We start from the raw sequence: 19,649 nt of genomic DNA on the forward strand, positions 1-19,649 counted from the left end.
GGGGATGGGAGAAATCGCAGCGTTGTTTGCTGATGGGATGACTGAGCAGAGAGGGAAAGACAGTTGATGTGGGAGAGAGAGAGGAGAATTTTTGCTGGAAGTACAGACGGTTCTTTCCGAGCAGTGTCTGAGCGCAGTGGCAGGAGGTGGGTGGATGCAGTGAGTCAGGAGTGGGTGGAGTGGAGGGGCTTTTCTGGTGGCTTCCACTGTCCCAGTGACCCAGGAAGCAAGGCCCTGGGCTGAGAGTGCGGTGGCAGAGGCGCTGGAGGGCTGAGGAGCAGGGAGGGCATGATGGGGTCATCCAGAAGATTAAGGGCAGCACGGGGGGCCTGGTGGAGGACAGTGGTCAGCACTGGTTCACAGGAGCGCTGCTGCACCTCCCCACTTTGGTTTTCTAGCAAACCTTTGCTCTTTGGCTAGTCCCTGCCGCTCAGACAAGATTAGCTTTCTATCTAACCCTTGTGGTCAGTTCTTGAGACAAATGAGATTCAATCTCAAATTTTCATTTCCTCTTTATGAAGGGAACTTCCCCTTCTCTCCCACTGACTTCTCTTTTTGGTGTGAGCGTGGTTTCAGGAAGGCAGGGAGTGGCCGCAGGCCTGCCTAGGGCCAGAGCTGTTTGGGATCCCTGGTTGGGAGGGAGGGCTGGTTGGTTGGGAGATAATGGAGTGCTTTAAAGTAGCTGCTCTTGAAGTTCAATGGCCAACAGTGCCCCCAGTGGAATTCTTGGAAACCCTGTGATTACAATTATAGATGATTTTAGTTTATGAACTTTAAACAGGTGGTATAAAATTCAAAAGAGAATGCAGTGAAATGCAAATCTCCCTCCCACCCCTGGCCTTCAGCTGCGTGGTTCCCTCTCAAGGCAACCATTTTTGACAGTCTCTTGGTGTGCACGGATAATTTTAGTGACCGCTGAGCAGTAAGGGGAGTGTGTGTGGGCAGGCCCATCTCAGCAGGCTGGAAATACTTACTCAGGAAACTGGATGTCTATAAAATTCTTGGGCACGTATCCTTCTTGGCTCCCAAGCTCTGCCTTGAACCACTCCTCTTGGTTACTTAAGATCTACATGGAAGAGAAGGAAGGACAAAGACACTGCAGGGAGGACACCAAGAAGCAAAAGAAGGGGGCTGCGGGTGTGGGTTTAGAGAAAATAAATCAAAGAAACCACACAGCTGCCCGAGTGGGGGAGCAGCAAAGTTATCTTTGGGGTTTAGCTTTTCTTGACCCCAAGCTGTTTCTGTCCATGAGTGCCACCTACACAGGTGACCCCGCCATGGCGTGGCCTCCCAGACTCAGCACTCAGGGGCTTCCCAGAACCCCTTTCTCTTTCTAGTTTGGAAATTCATGTGCCCCAGACCTTAGCACCTAAGCTCATTGTCTGGGCTGACGGTAAGAAGGCAAGAGTGACTGCTCCATAATTTTTCTTCTCTGTCAGGTGACTAGGATCCTTTTAAAAATTTAATTTGTTCTAATTTTTTTTTTGAAACAAGCAGATTAAAACGTAAGTATCCAAGTGGGGCCAGCTTTGAAAACAGTAACTCTTTGTGTTCACACTCCATGTAGTTCACAAACAATTTGGGCATAACTCAAGATATCTAGAATGCCTTTTTAAAACTTGCTTTTCTTTTCTTTTCTTTTCTTTATTTGCAAACCACATGTATTCTTGACACATATCTTAGCATCAAGACTATATAAAGAACTCTCAAAATGCAACGGTAATAAAGCCCAAACAATCCAAATAAAAAGAGAACAACAGACATAGACAGCCATTTCATTAAAGAGAATACACAGATGGCAATTAAGCACTTGAAAAGGTGTTCAATGTTATTGGCCATTAGAGAAACACAAATTAAGATGACAATGAGCTATCACTACACACCTATCAGAATGGCTAACATAAAAAGTAAAGATAACACCAAATACTGCCAAGGATGCAGAGAACTGGACCACTCACACATTGCTGGTGGGAATTAAACTTGCTTTTAGAGCCAGGTCACAGGCCAAACCAGAAGTCCTGCCTCGCTATGGCATGGTCCTCCCTTGACGGTGATCCCAAATGTTATCACCTACCGTGATTACACATGTGATTGGCCTGATTTGGCTCTATGTGACTTTTGGTTATTTCAGGAAACGTTTCACCATTAAAAGACAAATATCTGCCCACAGCTCCCCTCTGAGAACGTTTCTATAGTATGTGGCATAGACTCGAACAATAATTCAAAATGACGATGGCAGAGCAAGAAGGTGGAAAGAACCTTGATGATGCCACTGAGCCACGGAATCAGCCACCCAGGGGCCCGCCTACTTCTGGACTTTGGGTGAAAATTAATAAATCTTTGTTTAACAATTTTTAGTTTCTGTTTCTTATAGATGAGAGTGTGTTAACTGAGAGGAGTGCTATCATGGAGGGGAAAGCAGAGGACGGATAGGAAAGCCTACCTGCAGGAGGGGACATCTGGGCTGTCCAGGCAATGACAGGAGTTACCCAGGAGAAGTGTGATGTCGAAAGAACCACTTCTGGGATATGAGAAAGTGCACTGCATTCTGGGAGCGAAATGCCTTAGTCTGGTGGGAGTTTAGATCATTGTCCAGAGAGAGAGGGGAAACCAGACACCCGGCCTCATGGCCCATGTTGACAATTTGAATATTTATCTTGACATTTATGGGAACCATTAAAGGATGAGCGATTAAAGCAGGGATATAACACACTGAGAATTAGAGTTACTAGTAAGAAAGAGTGCTGCCTCAGAGTGTGGAGACGGAGTGGAGGGGTGAAGTCGGGGAAGGAACTGCAGGAAGACTACTGCAGACATCCAGGCGAGAGACGGAGGGGATCTGGCCTAAGAAGAGGTGAGGGCATATTTTAGAGGAATCAGGAAGCATAATGGGCAGGATTTCATGATTGTTTGTGGAGCGAAGGGAGAATGGGGATTCTGGGAAGGCTCCGGATTTCTGGCTGGGGAGACCGAGTGGGTGGTGATGCCTTTACTAAAATAGAAAATACAGGAGGAGGAGCAGGTCTGAGGGGAAGCTCATGGGCCTCAGCTTGCGTGTGGGTGAGGCCAGGTTGCCTCTGGGACCATCTGAGGAAAAGGTCAGTGAGCAGTGGGAGACATGTGTCTGGACCCAGCAGCGAGGTTGGGATGTTCGAGTCACCGGAAAGTGGTGGAGTTGAAGCCACAGGTCCGCTGGATTTCTCTCTCCCAGAGATGAAAAGAGAATGAAAGGGAGCTAAGTAATTGAGAAGCAACGACGGCCTCTTTCTACTGTCCCTCCTGAGGTGGAGGGAAGGGGACAGCACGTCGAGTTTGGAATGAGAAGACCTGGTTTCTAGCTTGGCCCTGTCACTCACTGTGTGACCTTTGGCAAGTCAATTGACCATCCGAAATATGGAAACAGAAACCCGGGCTAATGCCTTGATGTGAAGATCAGTTGAGCCCTGTACCTGGACTTCCTTCAGAAGGAGTGTGCTGTTGCTCAAAAATATAATTCTGTAAATGTGATCTTCTTATGAGGGAGGACTCCAGCTCTGAAGGACACAGAAGGGTTTTGTAAGTTCTTTAAAGTGTTCTGTATGTATGTTTTGAGTTTAATCATTTGTTCTGAAGAAGTAAAAGTGTGTCCCATAACTGAGTTCTAGAATTGCTGAGAAAAGAAAACTTACAGTTTCTGACATCAAATGCGGCTGTTAGTATCACCAGGGACATGTGGGGTGTGTATGCTGAGGGGTGTGGGGAGCAGAAAATCTAGGTCAGAAGAAGAACTAGGAACAGGCACCAGCGCTGGTGCTCACATAAAGGCACGAGGACGTTTCACGCGGGCCGTGTCCCCGGGTCTATGGTTTCGGAATGGTCTCATGGGAATTTGGAGTTTGGCCTGCGTGGCAAATGTCAAACAGGAGAGTGGGCAGGGATGAGGTGAAAGCGGCCATTTGGAAATTGGCTCTTCACGGTAAGAACCACATTTTGTGCTTAGTTCTCTGACCTGAAACTAGCTGTCATTTTAGTAATCGTGGCTCACACCCATCCACCTCCTCCAGCGACTGAAAGATTATCGCTCGATGCCCGCTACTTCTCCCCACCACCTGGCGTTCGGTCTGCCTGAGACTGTGTTCCCGGGGAGGTGAATTTCCAGCCTATTTTTGGTGTCTAGAACACAAGGTTTTAAAAAATCCATTTTCTGCAAAGAAGAGTATTTGGGGGGAGGTGGTTTCCTCCTGCCGTTGAGGGGCCCCAGACTTCCTGTGCTCATCTCTCCATCTACTCGGCTCCCCCCTATCTCTTGTCCCCATCACGGAAACCTGAGCAAGGAGTTCGGCCTCAACACGGGAGGGTTGACGCTCCACTTTACCGTGTCTTAATTCTCATAACGCTGCCTACAGAACACACTGCTGATTCCATGCCCGACACTAAGTTAGATGTGCAAAGAGGACGAAATGTACAGTTGGGAGAATTTTAAAATTGGATGGAATTACTGCTTAGAGGCATAGCAGAAATTTGAAATATTGAAGTTAATGAGATAGGATTAACTTAGTGCTTTTAGGTCGCTGTTTTAGTAGGAAGAATTGAGGTCGAATTAGATGTACTAAAGAAGCAGACAGACAGACTGACAAATTCAATTGGTGCTGGGTAGCTGCAGGTCCGAGGTTTGTGACACAAACACAAAACACCCGGCGCTCGGCTTTTCAAATGCTTCTCTCACAGGAGAAGTGGGCTCAAGTCACTTGGCAGGAGTTCCCTATTCACCGTTCTGTGACCAGCATCTAGTGAGCACCTGCTGTTTGCACGTAGATGCTGGGAATGCAGAGGTGAATAAGCTGGGGCCTTCGCCCTGCCTGGGGACTCACAGGCTGGAGGGGGTGGGTTGGTGGCAAGCTGGGCAGACATCTTTTGTACCTTCTAATGAAAAAGTCTGTTTAGCCTTTTATTTAGCTCTAAAGGCCAAACACAAAAGAGCATCTGGGGAGTGAGTTGCAGAGTCAGTCCAGAGATGGCTTTGAAAACAATGGTGAGGCTCCCAGCTTGTTACTCAGCTCTGGGGGGAAGGGACAGGTGTTGCCACATATGCAGAGGGACCCATAGGCAGGGCCACTAACCCCCATGAGGCAGACATTCTGTGAAGCTTGGCCAGAAAGCCCCTCTCGGCTTTTCTCTTCACTGCACAGCTGCAATGGACGGAGTTTGAAAAGGAAGAGGAGTTTGGCCTTCTGATGGAGTTCCACACGAGCAAGCAGAAATGCAATCTAGCAATTCAAGAAATGTGTACAGAGCACCTGTTTGGGGCCGTGATTTGTACTAGATGCTGGGAAGATGCAAAGACAGCGTGGCTCTGCTCTCAGTGAGCTCACAGAGCCGTTGAGGGGTCAACCACTCATTCATTTACCACCTATTAGGGAGGGTCACCTTTCTGCTGTTCAGACACTGAGGCAGACCCAGCCCCCGCCCTCACAGAGCTTTGTCCTGTGGCCAACACACAAATGGCAATTAGGATCCCATGGGGTAAGGACAGCAACCCGAGGTGGATGTACAGGCACCTCAGAGCATGGACGCTCGGCCTGCCCATAAATAACTGTCATGTGAGCCAGGATCATAAATGCCTTGAATAAAGTGCCTGTGAAATGCCGGGGAATCGCTGAAGAGGAAGGCCTTAATTTTCCCAGGGCAGTAGGGAGCGGGAGGATCGGTGAGGGTTCTGGGGCAGAGGTGGTCAAATGTGTGTGTGGGAGAAGGGCATCTGGAGGATGGGGAGAGCCTGAGAAAGGGTGGTGTGTATACTGTAGTGTGACCTGGGGGCAGAGATGTGTGTGTATGTGTGTGTATGTATTCATGCACCTGAGCATGAGGAAGCTGGGGCCAGACGGCTTAGATTTCAACCAATTGGTAATGGGGGACAGTGTGACCTGGGGGCAGAGATGTGGTGTGAGTGTGTGTGTGTGTGTGTGTGTGTGTGTGTGTATGTATTCATGCACGTGAGCATGATGAAGCTGGGACCAGACGGCTTAGATTTCAACCAATTGGTAATGGGGGACCACTGAATGCTTCTGAATAAGGAAGTGACGTGATCTGATCTGTCTTCCAGAAAGATCCCTCCGGGACTAGTTTAGAGAATGATTGAAGGAGGAAGATACAAGAGGTGATGGGGTCAGTCAGGGGGCTGTGGCCACAGTCTGAACAGGCAGAGGCAGCAGGAATGAGTAATACTAATAATACGGTGGCCACTTACTGAGCATCCGCTTTGGGATGGGACCATTACCTCTAATCCGTTCCACAACCCTGCAAAACAGATACAGCCTCCACTTACAGATGAAGACACTGAGGCTCAGGGGGCAAGTGACTGGCCCAGGCCGCACAGCTAGTAAGCTGGGATTCAAACTCAGACTTATCTGCGTCCAAAGTCCATGCTCCTTTTGACTGCATCGGCTCCTCTCTAGCAAGGGGACTGCTTGAGACATATCACGAAGAAAAGTATTCAGAGCAGAGGACAGTGCTAGCAAGTCAGAGAGAACTCCATTCAGACCCGGGAGAGGGAGTTAGGAGTGTCACACTCTACAGGCATTGCAGTAGGGTCATTATATTCTACGTAAGGACATCGCTGGTGGATTTTAAGGGAGTGTTGGGGGTGAAAGTCAGATTCCAGGGTTCCCGTGGAATGAATGGGAAGGGAGGTAGTAGAGGCACCAGCATTGGGAGAAAAAGAGAGGCAGGAAATTGGAAGCTGGATTGAGAAATGGAGTTGAGGGAATTTTTTTTTTTCTTTGAACTTTTCTGGGGAATAGGGAAAATTTAAACAAGACATTAGGTTCTATTTGCAATGAGAGATGAGCCATATGTTCACAATACCCACAGGTAAGGGAGAGATTGCTCACCAGGCGGCAGACCCTTCTGTGACCTTGATAAGATCCCAAAGAATTGAAGGTCACCTTTTCCTGAGTCAGCAGCCAAAGGACATTTTGACCTTGAAAAGCTCTAACATCGAAGGCACATTTTTTTTGCAACCACCTTACTAGATCTTGCAAGGTGAGAACAGTTAGAGGGACAAATACTGGGGGTGTTCAAGTTCCGAACCAAGTCATCCTATCTGGTTTGTGCTCCACAGACACTTTCTGAGTCACCTCTCATGTACCAACACGTTTCTTTCTATAACAAGCATAATTCTTAGTGGTGAGACAATGGTGGCCTCAGTGCTGCTGGGAGCCAGGGATCAGGATATCCGAGGCGCCGAGGCCAGGCAGGGGATATTGGCCTCACAGACTCCCCAGTGGCCTCTTGAAGGCCACTTTTACTCTTCTGCACAAAACAGGGGCTAAGATGCAGAGTCTGCCAGTGTGAGGCATAAAAGTTGGAAGAGGTCCAAGGCCTCTTCAGCTTAGCAAGTGGCCACTACAACTCAAGTGCAGGCTGGGTGTGCATGGCCTTTGTTGAGTCTTGTTTCCACCCACACCCTCATCCTGTAGTCCCAGCGCTGCTGAATCTCACAATGTGCACAGAATTCCACATGGGCTTGCTCATTTCCGAGCTTTAGCAAAAAGCCCAACTCACCTTCATTATATCCTAACAACTGATGTTGCCACACTGCCCACAAACCCACCTTTCACGGTGGGACCACTTGCTCCCTCACCTGTGCTGCCCGAGCTCTTGGATAAGAGCATCTACAACAGCCCTTTGGATGGATTGTTCCCCACCCCCCAGAGACCACGAGCATCTCAGGACAAGGATGATGTCTTATGCCAACCGCACTTCCATCCCCTGGGCTGGTAGCTGGCATACAGGTGCTCAGAAGGAACCCTTTTGATTGAGGTGAACTTCTCTTTTGGAAAGGAGCTGTGTGCAATTCTTTAGAAACAAAGGCATGTGTTGTTCTTTTAAGTCAGTGACCAGACAAGAGTAACCTAAACTCCCCAGGGGGCCCCTGGCCTCACATCACCTACCTTCAGAGTATCTCCAGTGTGAAAGCTCAGCTCATCCTCGCCTGAGGCGGTGAAATCAAACTTGGCGATGGCTTCCATGTTGTAAGGAGAAGCTGGAAGAGAAAAAACGTGGTCATTGTGCCGTTCCGCCGGGGGAAGGGCAGCGGTGCAGATGGTGCTGTGTGGCAGTCTGAGCAGTTGGTAGGCGAGTGGTCCACTGTCTCAGGCTGGAGAGCCTGGCGCAGGACAGGCGTACTGTGAAGACTCTTGTTTTTGAGAAGAGTCTTGCTGGAACCTTTAGGGCCTGCTTCCTGGCATCACTGTCTGAATCCCCAGATGCCAGGAGCAGGAAATGAAAGCCAGAGACTGACTCTCTTTTCATCTCCCTTTGACTGGCCCGGCCTGTCACCATTTCTGGGGCATCTCCATTTCCAGCTGATAGGGAAGGAGACTTGCTATCATCTCTAACTTGAGGCCTGAGGGGCCAGAAAGACTGTTCTTTAAACGCAGTCTGGTCCGAGGCTGCCCCTTGGCAGCTATATTTAACCCGGTGGTGTTAATTAGACAGATGCCATTGCATCTTTTACATCTGAATCATTTAAGAGAATTAGACAGTGCTGGCCACTGGGGACCTTCCGGTCCTTCTGCACGTTTGAGAGTAGAAAGCTTTCTGGTTTTAGAGTTGGGAAACTCGATTAGTCAGCTTCCTAATTTATGTTATTAATATTGTGTAAGCCAAGTACATTTGGAAAATTTTCGTTTTAATACTTCTGAATTGAGTTAAAATATTGACCTCTCCTAGTAACAGATGAGACCTGTGTAGAGATAAATAGGTCAGCCTACAAATGAAATAGAGGTGTTTTTTTGTTCTAGGAGGCAGTGGGGATGTAATAGAGAGCTGAGACCTGATTTGTTGGTGAACAGCTGCAAGCAACTAACCTCTTGGAGTCTCAGTTTCCTCGTCTGTAAAATGGGGGTCATAATATTAAATAGTAAGAGGGTGAAATTAAATTAAATAAATAGCTGCAAAACGTTATAGAAGGTAAAGCTAAGTAGCATTTTTGTTTCAAAATAATCTGATGGAATGAATTTATCCTCAGCAAAGGTAGGCTGGCTAACACAGCACAAGTTTTCTTCTCATCTCTCCCATCTTCTAGAACTTTCTCATTGAAATTTGATGTTTATTTTCTGTGACCCTCAAATCCTTTGGTCCTCTGCTAAGATGGCTGACTGTCTGGACACAGTCTTGAAAGCTGCTGGTTGGTTTTTATGTTTTGCAAAATTTGCCCAAGTCCAAAACCCTTTAGGTTAGTAACACTCAAACTTAATTGACTTTCAGTGACCAGTAAATTGGGACCAGTAAATTGTCCCCTCAGTGGGGATTTCTGCCTAAGTGACAAGATTTGCGTAAATAAGGAAGAAAGGCCGCCATGGGTGGGAGGGTGCAGCGGCCGGCCGAGATCAGGGGATTAGAGCCGACTACTTCTGAATTTAGTTAAAATACTGACCCCTCCTAGTGACAGAGGAGACCTGTGTAGTGGTGATAGCAAGGGGCTCATCTCTTTGATTTTCCACATTTGCTTGGTCGTCCAAAGGTAATTTGTAGAGATGAGTATTACCAACCCCAAAGAAAGATATTAAGTGAAAAATATTTCAAGAGCCAAAGTAAAATGTCACTGCTGCCTGAGCTCTATTACACATCAAAATGATTTTGAAAGAACAAGAAAAAAGTATACTTTTTGTACACTTTCTTCAAGATCTGTCCATCTAAGGCAAATTAAAATTTTTGTGACCTAGGATGACCTACTCAATGGGAAGGCCTATTCTGCCCTCCTTAGTGAATACTAAATGCCTTTGATGATTTGATTCACTCCATTACTTTAACATCCAAAGCTTCCCCTAATTAAGGCCTTGCCTCTAGTTGGCACCACATTAAAATGTGGTGTCTGAGGGTCACCCTCATGGTATCGACAGTGAACACTGGTCACTTCAGGAGATCAAGTGTCAGGTGAATGGTCCTGAAAACCAAGATCCCATTTCCATGCAAATTTACCTTAATGAGCAGGATGGAGACAAGGGGAGTGCAAATGCTAAACATATTAGAAAGTCACATAAATTAGAGATGAAAAGAATATTCAAGGCCTGCTCTAGATGTGACCTTGAGCTTGGGAAGATCTGTCCTCCATTGCATGTAACTCCGATCAGGCCTCGGCCCAGGCTGGCTGTCAGTCACTTCAGAGAGAGGGCTGAGGCGGAAGCAGAACTGCCTCTGAATAGGGGCACTTTTCTCCTTCCCCCACGAGGCAGGTGGCTGGCTTTCAACGACACAGCCACATCACATAGCTCCCCTGCTTATAATATTAATCCTGGCTCAGAAAACCCAATTAAATAGGCCCACTCTTCATGAAATCGCTTTGAAAAAATTTGTTTGCATCCCATTTCCATTTGTGAAATGAAATCTTTCAGCTGCTGTTCAGAGGAGGAAGCTGTTCAGGGGGGAGTGAGGTATGCTTTGTTTTTGTTCAAATCACAGGGCTTTGCAAATTCTTCCCTTGATTTTACCATTCTCTGCCTCCCGAATAGCAGAGGATGGTGCATGTGCCACCCCTGGAGGCCGGTCTCCTGTTTGATCATAGGAATGCGTCAAAATTTATATCTCATTCCTCTATAGCCATTCGTTTTAATTTAATTTGGGAAAGTTTAAGATTGCCACCAGGGAAAAATAAAACTGAACTAATGTAGTTTATTCAATAGGTATCTGTTTGTTTTATAATCTGTACCCACTACTACTGCATCTGGGAAAGTATATATATGAATATATGATAAAACATGGTAGCAACACTTTTGAGATAGAAAAGAGGAAAGAGAGAGATGAGATGAGAGAGAGAGAGAGAGAGAGAGAGAGAGAGAGAGAGAAATATGAGGAAGAGAAGCTGTTTCTAGAATTAGAATTCGAGAGTGCAATGCCTTCTCCATGCTGTCTGCAGTAACAGTGCTACTGACCTCACAGGGAGAGGACAGAGCCACCCCTTCAGAGATCCTCCCAGATGGATTAAATGTGCTTTTTCCTGCCAGTGATCAGTTTTAGAAATGGCTGAAATGCTATCTGCCATAGAGTGTGAATGAGAAGTGACAGTTTCCAGGGGCAGGCAAGCCACCTCCAGCAGCCTCCCCCTAATCCTACCTCAGAGCCCAGGGCTCCTGTCCCTACTGCGACCTCTGCTTCTCACCAGCCCTCCGCATGGGCCTCACTCCCCCTTTACTAATGGCCGGGAATAGCCATTAGCGGCCCCAACACAGATCCGCCTCACCGCAGGGCAGCACTGCACAGGACTCCCCAGGCACGATTTTCTCTGCCCTTGCATTTCCATTCAAGCTTCTTTTACCACCAAAGAACTTGAAAAAATATCCAGACTAAATACCAGGAATGCTTCTCTACTTCTAAAACAGAGTCACCACAGAGAATGGAAACAAAAGCCACGAGACAGTGCTGTAAGAGCCATCCGAATTGATGTCGTTTCCCTACATATGAATACCTTGTCACACATAATGTCAACACATATAGCAATTTTGGTGAAATGTAGCTGATGAAGCATCTCCTCTTCTGTAATTTCGAATACTGCTCTAACAACAAAGTCATGTGATATGAAATTAGTTAGATTTTGCAAGAAGAGCTCTTACAACAAAACTCTCAGCCTTTCTCCCTCCGTCCTATAGCAACTTAGTATCTGGAGCCATTAATAATTTTTTTTTAAATCCAGAAGGCATATAGAAACCTTTTCAAATTTTTTATCTGATTTGTTCATGCAGATGTAGTTTTATCAAAAGACCTTATTTTACCTTAAGATATTTGTTGCACTGCGACCTCTGTGCACTGCTGTGCTTAGAAATTTCTAGTTCAATTCATTAAAAGCTGTAAAGCCAATCTGTATCATGTACCAAACTGATTTAAGGTAAATCTACATGTTTATTGAAAAGAAAATCCTTAACTGAAAGCCAGAATAAGTGGATGTGTTCAGAAACACATGGTTACCATCAAAATGGTAAGAGACTTCTTAAAAGATTTCAGCTCCTCCTAAGATGGCTATGAATAGTCAAGGTTTCTGTTTTATGCATCTCTTAAAAAGAGCAATTGCGTAACACCAGAAGCTGTTTGAAGATTCAGGCTCAAGATCCATCGAAAGAGGGAGCCGGGTCCTCAATTGAATCAGTGACCACACTTCCTATTTTTCTGGGGAGAGTTCTAATTTGAAGATCATATGACTTGCCCCAATTTATACTGTCATTCAGTTAAGATAATGCTTTGGGGGGAAAAAGAGGGAGAAACAGTGCTCTTTATAAGACTCTTAAACAACATGGGGGTTGGGGTGCTGACCCCCCAGTCGAAAGTCTGCCTATAGCTTTTGACTTCCCGAAAGTTTAGCTGTCCCTCAGTATCCATGGGGGATTGGTTCCAGGATCTCCACAGATGCCAAAATCTGAGGTTGCTCAAGTCTCCTAGATCAGTGTATATAGTAGGCCCTCCACTTCCCTGGACTCCTCACCTCAGGTCAAAAACTGTACAGACATTTACTAAAAAACAAAAACAAAACCACCCACATATAAGTAAACTGACACAGTTCAAACTCCTGTTGTTCAAGGATCAACTGTATTGCTTGTAGCATTTTATCAGGACATTAGCAACAAATATAATTTTTATGAATTTATCTTGTGCATCAAATAAAGTGATAGAATAGTGAGGAGTTAACACAGAATAGTGAGGAGTTAATGTTTAGGTTTTGGGCTGTAGCTACGAAGAGGAGCTTGGCTAAAAGTGTAAAGTTGTACCAGCCACTGAACTTCAGCTAAGGCAGACACTTGGAAGCCACAGCTTTCTGTTTGTTAGGCAAAGCCCCTCCTGGAGACAGAGCATTTGCTGCCCTCGGGAACTGATGGGTCAGCTCAATGACTTTCCAGAAATAGGAAACCTTACCCCGCCAGGAAAAAACTGTAGCTAAGCCTCACTGTACACAATAGCTCTGTTCTTGAAAAGTTATTATGAATAGGGTATTCATAAATGAACCATATTAGCATACATATGGAAGCTCATTCCATAAAAGAACCCCCGTGGTGAATCCTTTTACAAAGTGAAAAGGAAAATTTGTTATGCAAATCACTACCCTTTAATTTACCTCTTTTAAAGTCGTCTTAAAACTGAGCACACCTGTACAACCCTTGAGGCACCTCACACCCTGGGTTAAATCAATATTCGTTTTCCCTCTTCTTAATTCTCAAAACCCCTTTAAAAAACCTCTCCTATTGATATAAAGCTTTTCACTTTGGAGTATAGACTGGGAGTCGGCAAACCATTTCTGTAAGGGCCAGAGAGTAGATATTTTTGGCTTTGTGGCCATACGGTCTCTACCACTACCACTCCACTGTGCTGTTGCAGCCCAGAAGGCAGCCGGGAGAAGAGTGAGGGAATGGGCGAAGGTGGATTCCAATAAAACGGTATCTATGAATGCTCAAATTCAAATATACTTTTACATATGCCACAAAGTATGATTGCTCTTCTGATTTTTCCACAACCATTTAAAAATGTAAAAACCATCTCAGCTCCTTCGCAAAATTACGTGATGGGTTGATTTGGCTTCTTAGCGACAGTTTGCCAATCCACGGCATAAACGTTTATATCCATCTCCGGTCTCTCCTAATCATTTGTAAACTTGAGGAGAAAGGCTGTAGATTAGTGGACAAAGTGTAGGCTTAGGAGATGATGGGCCTGGATTTGAATCTTGGATGTGCCATTTACTTCTCAAGTGCCCTGTTTCTTCATCCACAAGACAGGAGTAACACTTACTTCATGGGGTTGTGTGTTGTGTGTTCATGTGTATAAAGACCTTGGCACATAGTAGGTATCCAACAAATGCTAATAGTAGCTACTGCTATTATTTATTCTTAGATTCCCTACAATACTTAGCCAGTGCTTAGTAGGCACTTAATACATGTTTGCTGAGTCAATAAGAACATGATAAATCATCTGCCATCAGAGTTACAACTGTCATTGATTTCCTAGGGGAAGGGACAGCAGATAAGACCCATTTACAAAGATAAATTAATTTTCCACTCAAAGGTGCACTGACTTCTCAGCAAATGCAGCCACAGATAATGAAACACACACCCACACTAAAGGTCTGATTTATTTAATCCAATAGAGGGCAATGGTGCACCCCAAACCGACGATTCCATCTTGTAACTTTTCTTTGTACGTGAGTCCCTGTATCTAGACAGGTTTCCCAATTGTGCTCATTGTCTCTTATGCATTTGAAGGCATATAAACTTTAACATTTCAAAGAGTCTAAAACCCATAAAATACAGAATTGTTTAGATGGAAAAGAATTCAAAGCCATCTGCTCCTACGTTTCCTGATGCTTAAATTCCCCCTGCGCCGAAACCGGTTTGGCTCAGTGGATAGAGTGTCAGCCTGTGGACTGAAAGGTCCCAGGTTTGATTCCGGTCAAGGGCATGTACCTGGGTTGCGGGCACATCCCCAGTAGGAGATGTGCAGGAGGCGGCTGATCGATGTTTCTCTCTCATCGATGTTTCTAACTCTCTCTCTCTCTCCCTTCCTCTCTGTAAAAAATCAATAAAATATATTAAAAAAAAAATTCCCCCTGAGTTTCCTGAAAAGGTGGTTCCTGTTCATCTCAAAGTGACTGGTCCCTCACTCCTGCTTTTGACTCCAGGTTAATGGTTTGTGTTGAAACCCCTCTTAGTTTATTAAACCCTGTTCCTCTGTCTAATGTCCAGTAAAAGGTGATAAACTGAGGCAGAAAGGCTCCAGTCACACCTGTAGGATTCAGGTAAAAAAACAAAAGCATACAGTAGGTTTCAACATAAATCATTAACCTTGAAAATTCATAAGCATAGGAGGAACAACTATCTATAGTTCACCTGTCAGCTGCTGCTTTAATAGTCTTCTCCAGACCCAAACAAATTTGTTCTGGAAAAGAAAGTGAAGAGAAGCAAAAGGCTGAGGATGGCCAAGAGATGGAGGGCTGGCCTTTCCTCAGTTTGAGTTCTCATCTGACAACAGTTTCGCTCTCTTCTAACCCAGCAGAGTCCCTGCTTACAGGAGACCTCTTAAGCAGCGGGCCAAGTTGGAAATGTTAACCTTCTCCCTGAATGTCTAACAAGGCTTACATATACATATACATTTTTTACTGTGCTTACTCTTGAATTATCTCTAACTCATCCTCTAAAATAGAGACCCTCAAATCCTATTCTAGTAAGATCCTCCTATTGGGTTGTCTGGAGACTCAGCTCCTGGGTCAGGTGCAGAGGGTGAGGTGGGAGCTGAATCATGCAGCGGCAACCCAGCTTGCAGGTAGCCATGAACTTGGGAGTGACCTTCAGGGGCCTCTGCTTTAAACCATTTCCAACCAGCAGTTCCTGTGCTTATCTGGACCTCCCAAGTCAGAGGCACCCAAGTCAGAGGCAAGACCATTTCTTTGGGGCTCAGGATCCCCGGGGCATAAACGGCCTTCTCAGGAGGACCGGGCCTGTTTCCACAGATGCTCTCTCCATGGGATCTAAGCATTTTGATTTCATAGCAACCAGAGTGAGTCAAGACAAGCGAAACATACCCCGCCACACCGTTTCTGGTTGGTTGGCTGAGATTTCATATACTCTCAGAGAGCCTCCACTTTACATGCTTTTATGCACACAGGGCATTCTTACTTTCCTCATCTCCTGGCGACTCCTTAGTTCCCCTCCAAAGCCCCAGGAAAGCTTAAGTCCCCTTGCATGACAAGCGGGGTGAACCCATGGAACTAGAGGGGCCCTCCAAAGCCTGTCAGAGAACAGCAAGCAGTTCCTCACAGCTGATCTGCTGATGCCAGTCGTGGAGGCCACAAGGAGTGGCTTATGAAAGAAGCCTCCAGGGCGTTCCCCATCTTTCTGTGCACGTGTGTTCCCCACATAACACATCCTCTGGCCTCCTCGGTGAGGCTGGCTTTACACACCCCGACCTGACTCTGGTCTACCAATTCACCTCCTGTAGACCCTCTGCCAACCTCTTAGGGTTTCAGTCCCACCCTTTGGCCTTGTCTTGAGATTTCTTCCAATTTTTCCAATAGGAACCATCTCTTCAGCTAGAAGGCACTTGGTTTCTAGGCTAGGCTTGGAAGCCAAATAAAAATATTTCAAAGACGTAGAGACATGCTTTGCACAACTGGAGAGCCCTCTAAATCCTGTATATCCTTATTTAATCAAATTGCTGTTCTGCAGGTCCCTGTTTGTCACTGTGGATTAGGGAGATCCCACTGGTCTCAAGGATGCTGTCCTCTTTTTAAATTAGCTCCTCTTTTCCTGCTTAAGGTTTTTGTGTGTGTGTGTGTGTGTGTGTGGGTGGGGGAGGGGCAGGATAGTGAGAGGAGGGAATAGAAGAGGAGGGGGACAAATCAGGAGATTGTCCCTGTGCAGATCCTCTCCTTAGCTCCTCTCCTGCTTAAGGTTTTTGTGTGTGTGTGTGTGTGTGTGTGGGTGGGGGAGGGGCAGGATAGTGAGAGGAGGGAATAGAAGAGGAGGGGGACAAATCAGGAGATTGTCCCTGTGCAGATCCTCTCCCCTGGGGAGCAGCCTTGTAAGTTGAGTGATGCCCAGATGAAGGGTAATTTGCTCTTCCTTTTTCTGATTTATTTTTAAAATTGTTTTTTGTTAAAGCACAGTTGACATACAATATTATATTCCTTCTCTGATTATGTATCACCTCATTCTTTTTTAATCAATATCAGTCTGGTTTACAAAACGTAACTTTTTCTATGTTCAAATGTTATTTGTCCTCAAACTTTTTGTTAGAAAAAGATCTTTGTCTTTAAGTGTAACGTACATGTTCTATCAAACTCGAGCACATTCCATCCTTCTCTTAAGTTGGCACTCTCTGCAAGGCGAGGCTGCCGGCAACTGTGCAGGTCCCTGGGACCCGGACGTCAGAGAGACCTGCTTCCAAACTCAGATCTCATTGGTAGCTGGGGAAACAACATCTCCAGGCCTCAGTTTCCTCATCAGGAATCCAGATCATAACCCTCACCCCACGGCACTGTAGGAGGAGGATGGGGAATGCTTGGCTCTCCCTTGGTGTTTGACACTTTAGTGTCTTTCTCTAAAGCATCTCTGCTACCTACCACCCTTTCTTGCAGAGAAAACAATTTCAAAACCGTTTATAAAAAGTGTATACCCACTAAGCATATACAGTCCTCCTTTTCAGCTTTTCAAGTCCCCGTTATTCCTCACACCCCTGGCTCGTGCTAGCCTCTCTCTCCTCACCACGGAGCCCTGGCTGCAACGTCATAGGAGGGTACAACACTCTTGTAATCAAGACAATCCAGAGAGTGGAGAGAAAGGATGGCATTGACAGAAGGGAAGTGGAGAAATGGAAGGCTGAGAAACAGAAAACTGATTTGGCTTCTAAACCTTGCTGTGGGGCCAGAGCTCAGTCACCGCGTAGCTACCTTTAAACAGGAAGCCCTGGGGCAGCCACGCGGGGAGAGCACCCAACCACGCCTCACAGAACAACCAGCTCAGACTACCAAGGCGCCTCCTGCAGACCCTACCCGTCCCAGTCACTGATATGGTCCATCAGGTGCCAGGGGCTTCACAAAGGTCTCCCTTTGCAACATGGATTATTACTGTTCCTACCATTCACATTTTATAGCTGAGAAACTGAGGCGAGAGATGAGAGTACCTGCCTGCTGGCTCTTCAGGCTGTGCTCCCTGCTTCACCGCGTGCCTCTGCCAGTCCTAGCAACATGGTGCCCATCTTGCACTAGTTCAGGATAATTACTAACTACCTTAGGGTCCCCGACCCTTCCTGGTCGGCTGTCCTTCAGCCAAGCAATTGGTGGCAACAATTCTCACACACTCACAGAATTCAAGCCCATCACTCCTTGGTCAAAGAGGCAAAGGTTGCAATATATGTGACTGACCCCGGCCCAGGCAATCATGTGCTTTAAGGCAAGTGCAGAAATGGAAACAACCTCCGTTAATAAACTTACAAGCTACTGCTCCTTCTATTCCTTTCTGTTCAGTTTTCTCTCTCATTTTCTAATCTTTCCCACCATTAAATGTCCCCATAATACATTCTGCATTTTTCAAGTTCTTTTTCTTTCTCCTCAAAACATTACTCACTTAGCATGAATCTAATAAGAAAAAAAAAAGTGTATCTAAAATGCTTTTGTTTTTAAATCCCCTCCACTTTTCTTATTTAATCGACACCATAGAGAACTCCAATCCAACACAACAACAAAATGAAACAGAAAGAGCCACCCAGCCTGCTGGAGAGGTTTCTCCGAGCCCTACTCTGTTGGGAAACTGAGATACGTCACTTGCCATTTCCTCGTTTTAGCCTTATTGTTTCCTAAAGCGATGACAACTGTCTGTGGAGACACCATGAATCCTGCTGTCAAAACCCCAACGTGAATGAAGCATTACAAATATCCATCCGGAATCAGGCCCGATCTAATGAGCCCTATAAGAAGGGTGGGAGGGGAGGTGGTGGATGTGAGTGGAGGGCAAGAAGGAGACAGACAGAGAGACCATTTTGCAAATCTCCAGCCCTCATTTATTTTTTTTCACTTCCTATTTTCTATTCACATCACGATTTCCCCTCAAATGTATCACCAGGATATTATGGTGCCTTTATGTTCTCTTTTCCTTCCATCCCTTCTGTTCACTTCATGTTTGTTTTTATTGATTTGGGCTTGGAAAGCACGGCTCATTTGTCATACATTTGAAAGCCTCCATGGTCTAGCTCTGTTGTCACCAGGGCTGTAATATCACTCACAAACGTTGCAAATACGCCCGGCGTCCTCTCCCCTTCCCTCACCGTCTGCGCTGCCTTAATTCCTGTTTGGGCAAAGCTCGAAAGGGTAGAGTTGATGACTGCAGGACCACAGCTACTTTAATCTTCTTGTCACTTTTACTTACGTTCCCAAGCCCCATTTATTATTGGAACGTGGGTCATTTTTTTTAGTTCGCTGGTCATAAAACTCACCAAAGCGGATATTAACTTGTGTTAACAGCTCACCTTGCTTAATTTGATATATCTATGCTGAAAAGTTGGCGATAATTACATTTTTATATATTAAGTCACCCCATAAAGATACTAAAGAGCTGTCAATAAGAGGAATGATAGTGCAAATTACTTCCATCAAGTGGAAATTTAGGTCTTAATCCGAGTTTGCTTAAACTGACGAACACCTGTATTTGTCTTGTTTCAAGTCATTCTGTTTCTTTTTAATTGGCAGTTTTGATCAAGTAGGGCCCTAAATCTTAGGTTCTCAAAGTTGGAAGTGACCCCGAAAGTTTGTCCCGTCTTTCCCTAATTTATTGAGATGTCAGAGAATGGGCACAGGGAGGGGTGGAAGGGGCAGGAGTTGTTAAGGCGAACCGAAATGTCTCACTATAATCTTCCATCTGAATTCTGCCCTAAGAAACAAAGACACTGAATATATGAAGATGATGTTCACAAGCCCCAATTTCGTATTGATAAGCTGAAATGTCCCCAGGGGCCTCCCTGTGACAAGGCTCAGTCTCCTTGCTCTCCAGGTCACATCACAGTTTTTCAATGTTCTTCTCAGAATGTGTTACCTGGAATTGAACCCAGTGTTCAAGGTGTGGTCTGAGCTGGACTGAGTAGAATGGGACTATTTAATTACTTTATCTGTACAGCAGATATATATTATCCTTGCCCGAGTAGTG

At 45.6% G+C, this 19,649-nt stretch overlaps 1 protein-coding gene across 4 annotated transcripts in view; it reads right to left on the reverse strand.

The window, feature by feature from the left end:
- Positions 1-19,649, reverse strand: part of GRAP2 (GRB2-related adaptor protein 2) — a 67,702-nt gene that overhangs the window by 16,075 nt on the left and 31,978 nt on the right. For all 4 annotated transcript variants that reach the window (XM_005871380.2, XM_014543850.1, XM_014543851.1 and 1 more), the window contains exons 2-3: positions 7,932-8,023; positions 975-1,066 (exon numbers count right to left, since the gene is read on the reverse strand). In XM_005871380.2, coding sequence (XP_005871442.1) covers positions 975-1,066; positions 7,932-8,009 — 170 coding nt within the window. In that variant the 5' untranslated portion in view covers positions 8,010-8,023. The remainder of the gene's footprint in view (positions 1-974; positions 1,067-7,931; positions 8,024-19,649) is intronic.

The sequence above is a fragment of the Myotis brandtii genome, unplaced genomic scaffold (assembly GCF_000412655.1).
Source record: "Myotis brandtii unplaced genomic scaffold, ASM41265v1 scaffold339, whole genome shotgun sequence".
Lineage (NCBI taxonomy): Eukaryota > Metazoa > Chordata > Mammalia > Chiroptera > Vespertilionidae > Myotis > Myotis brandtii.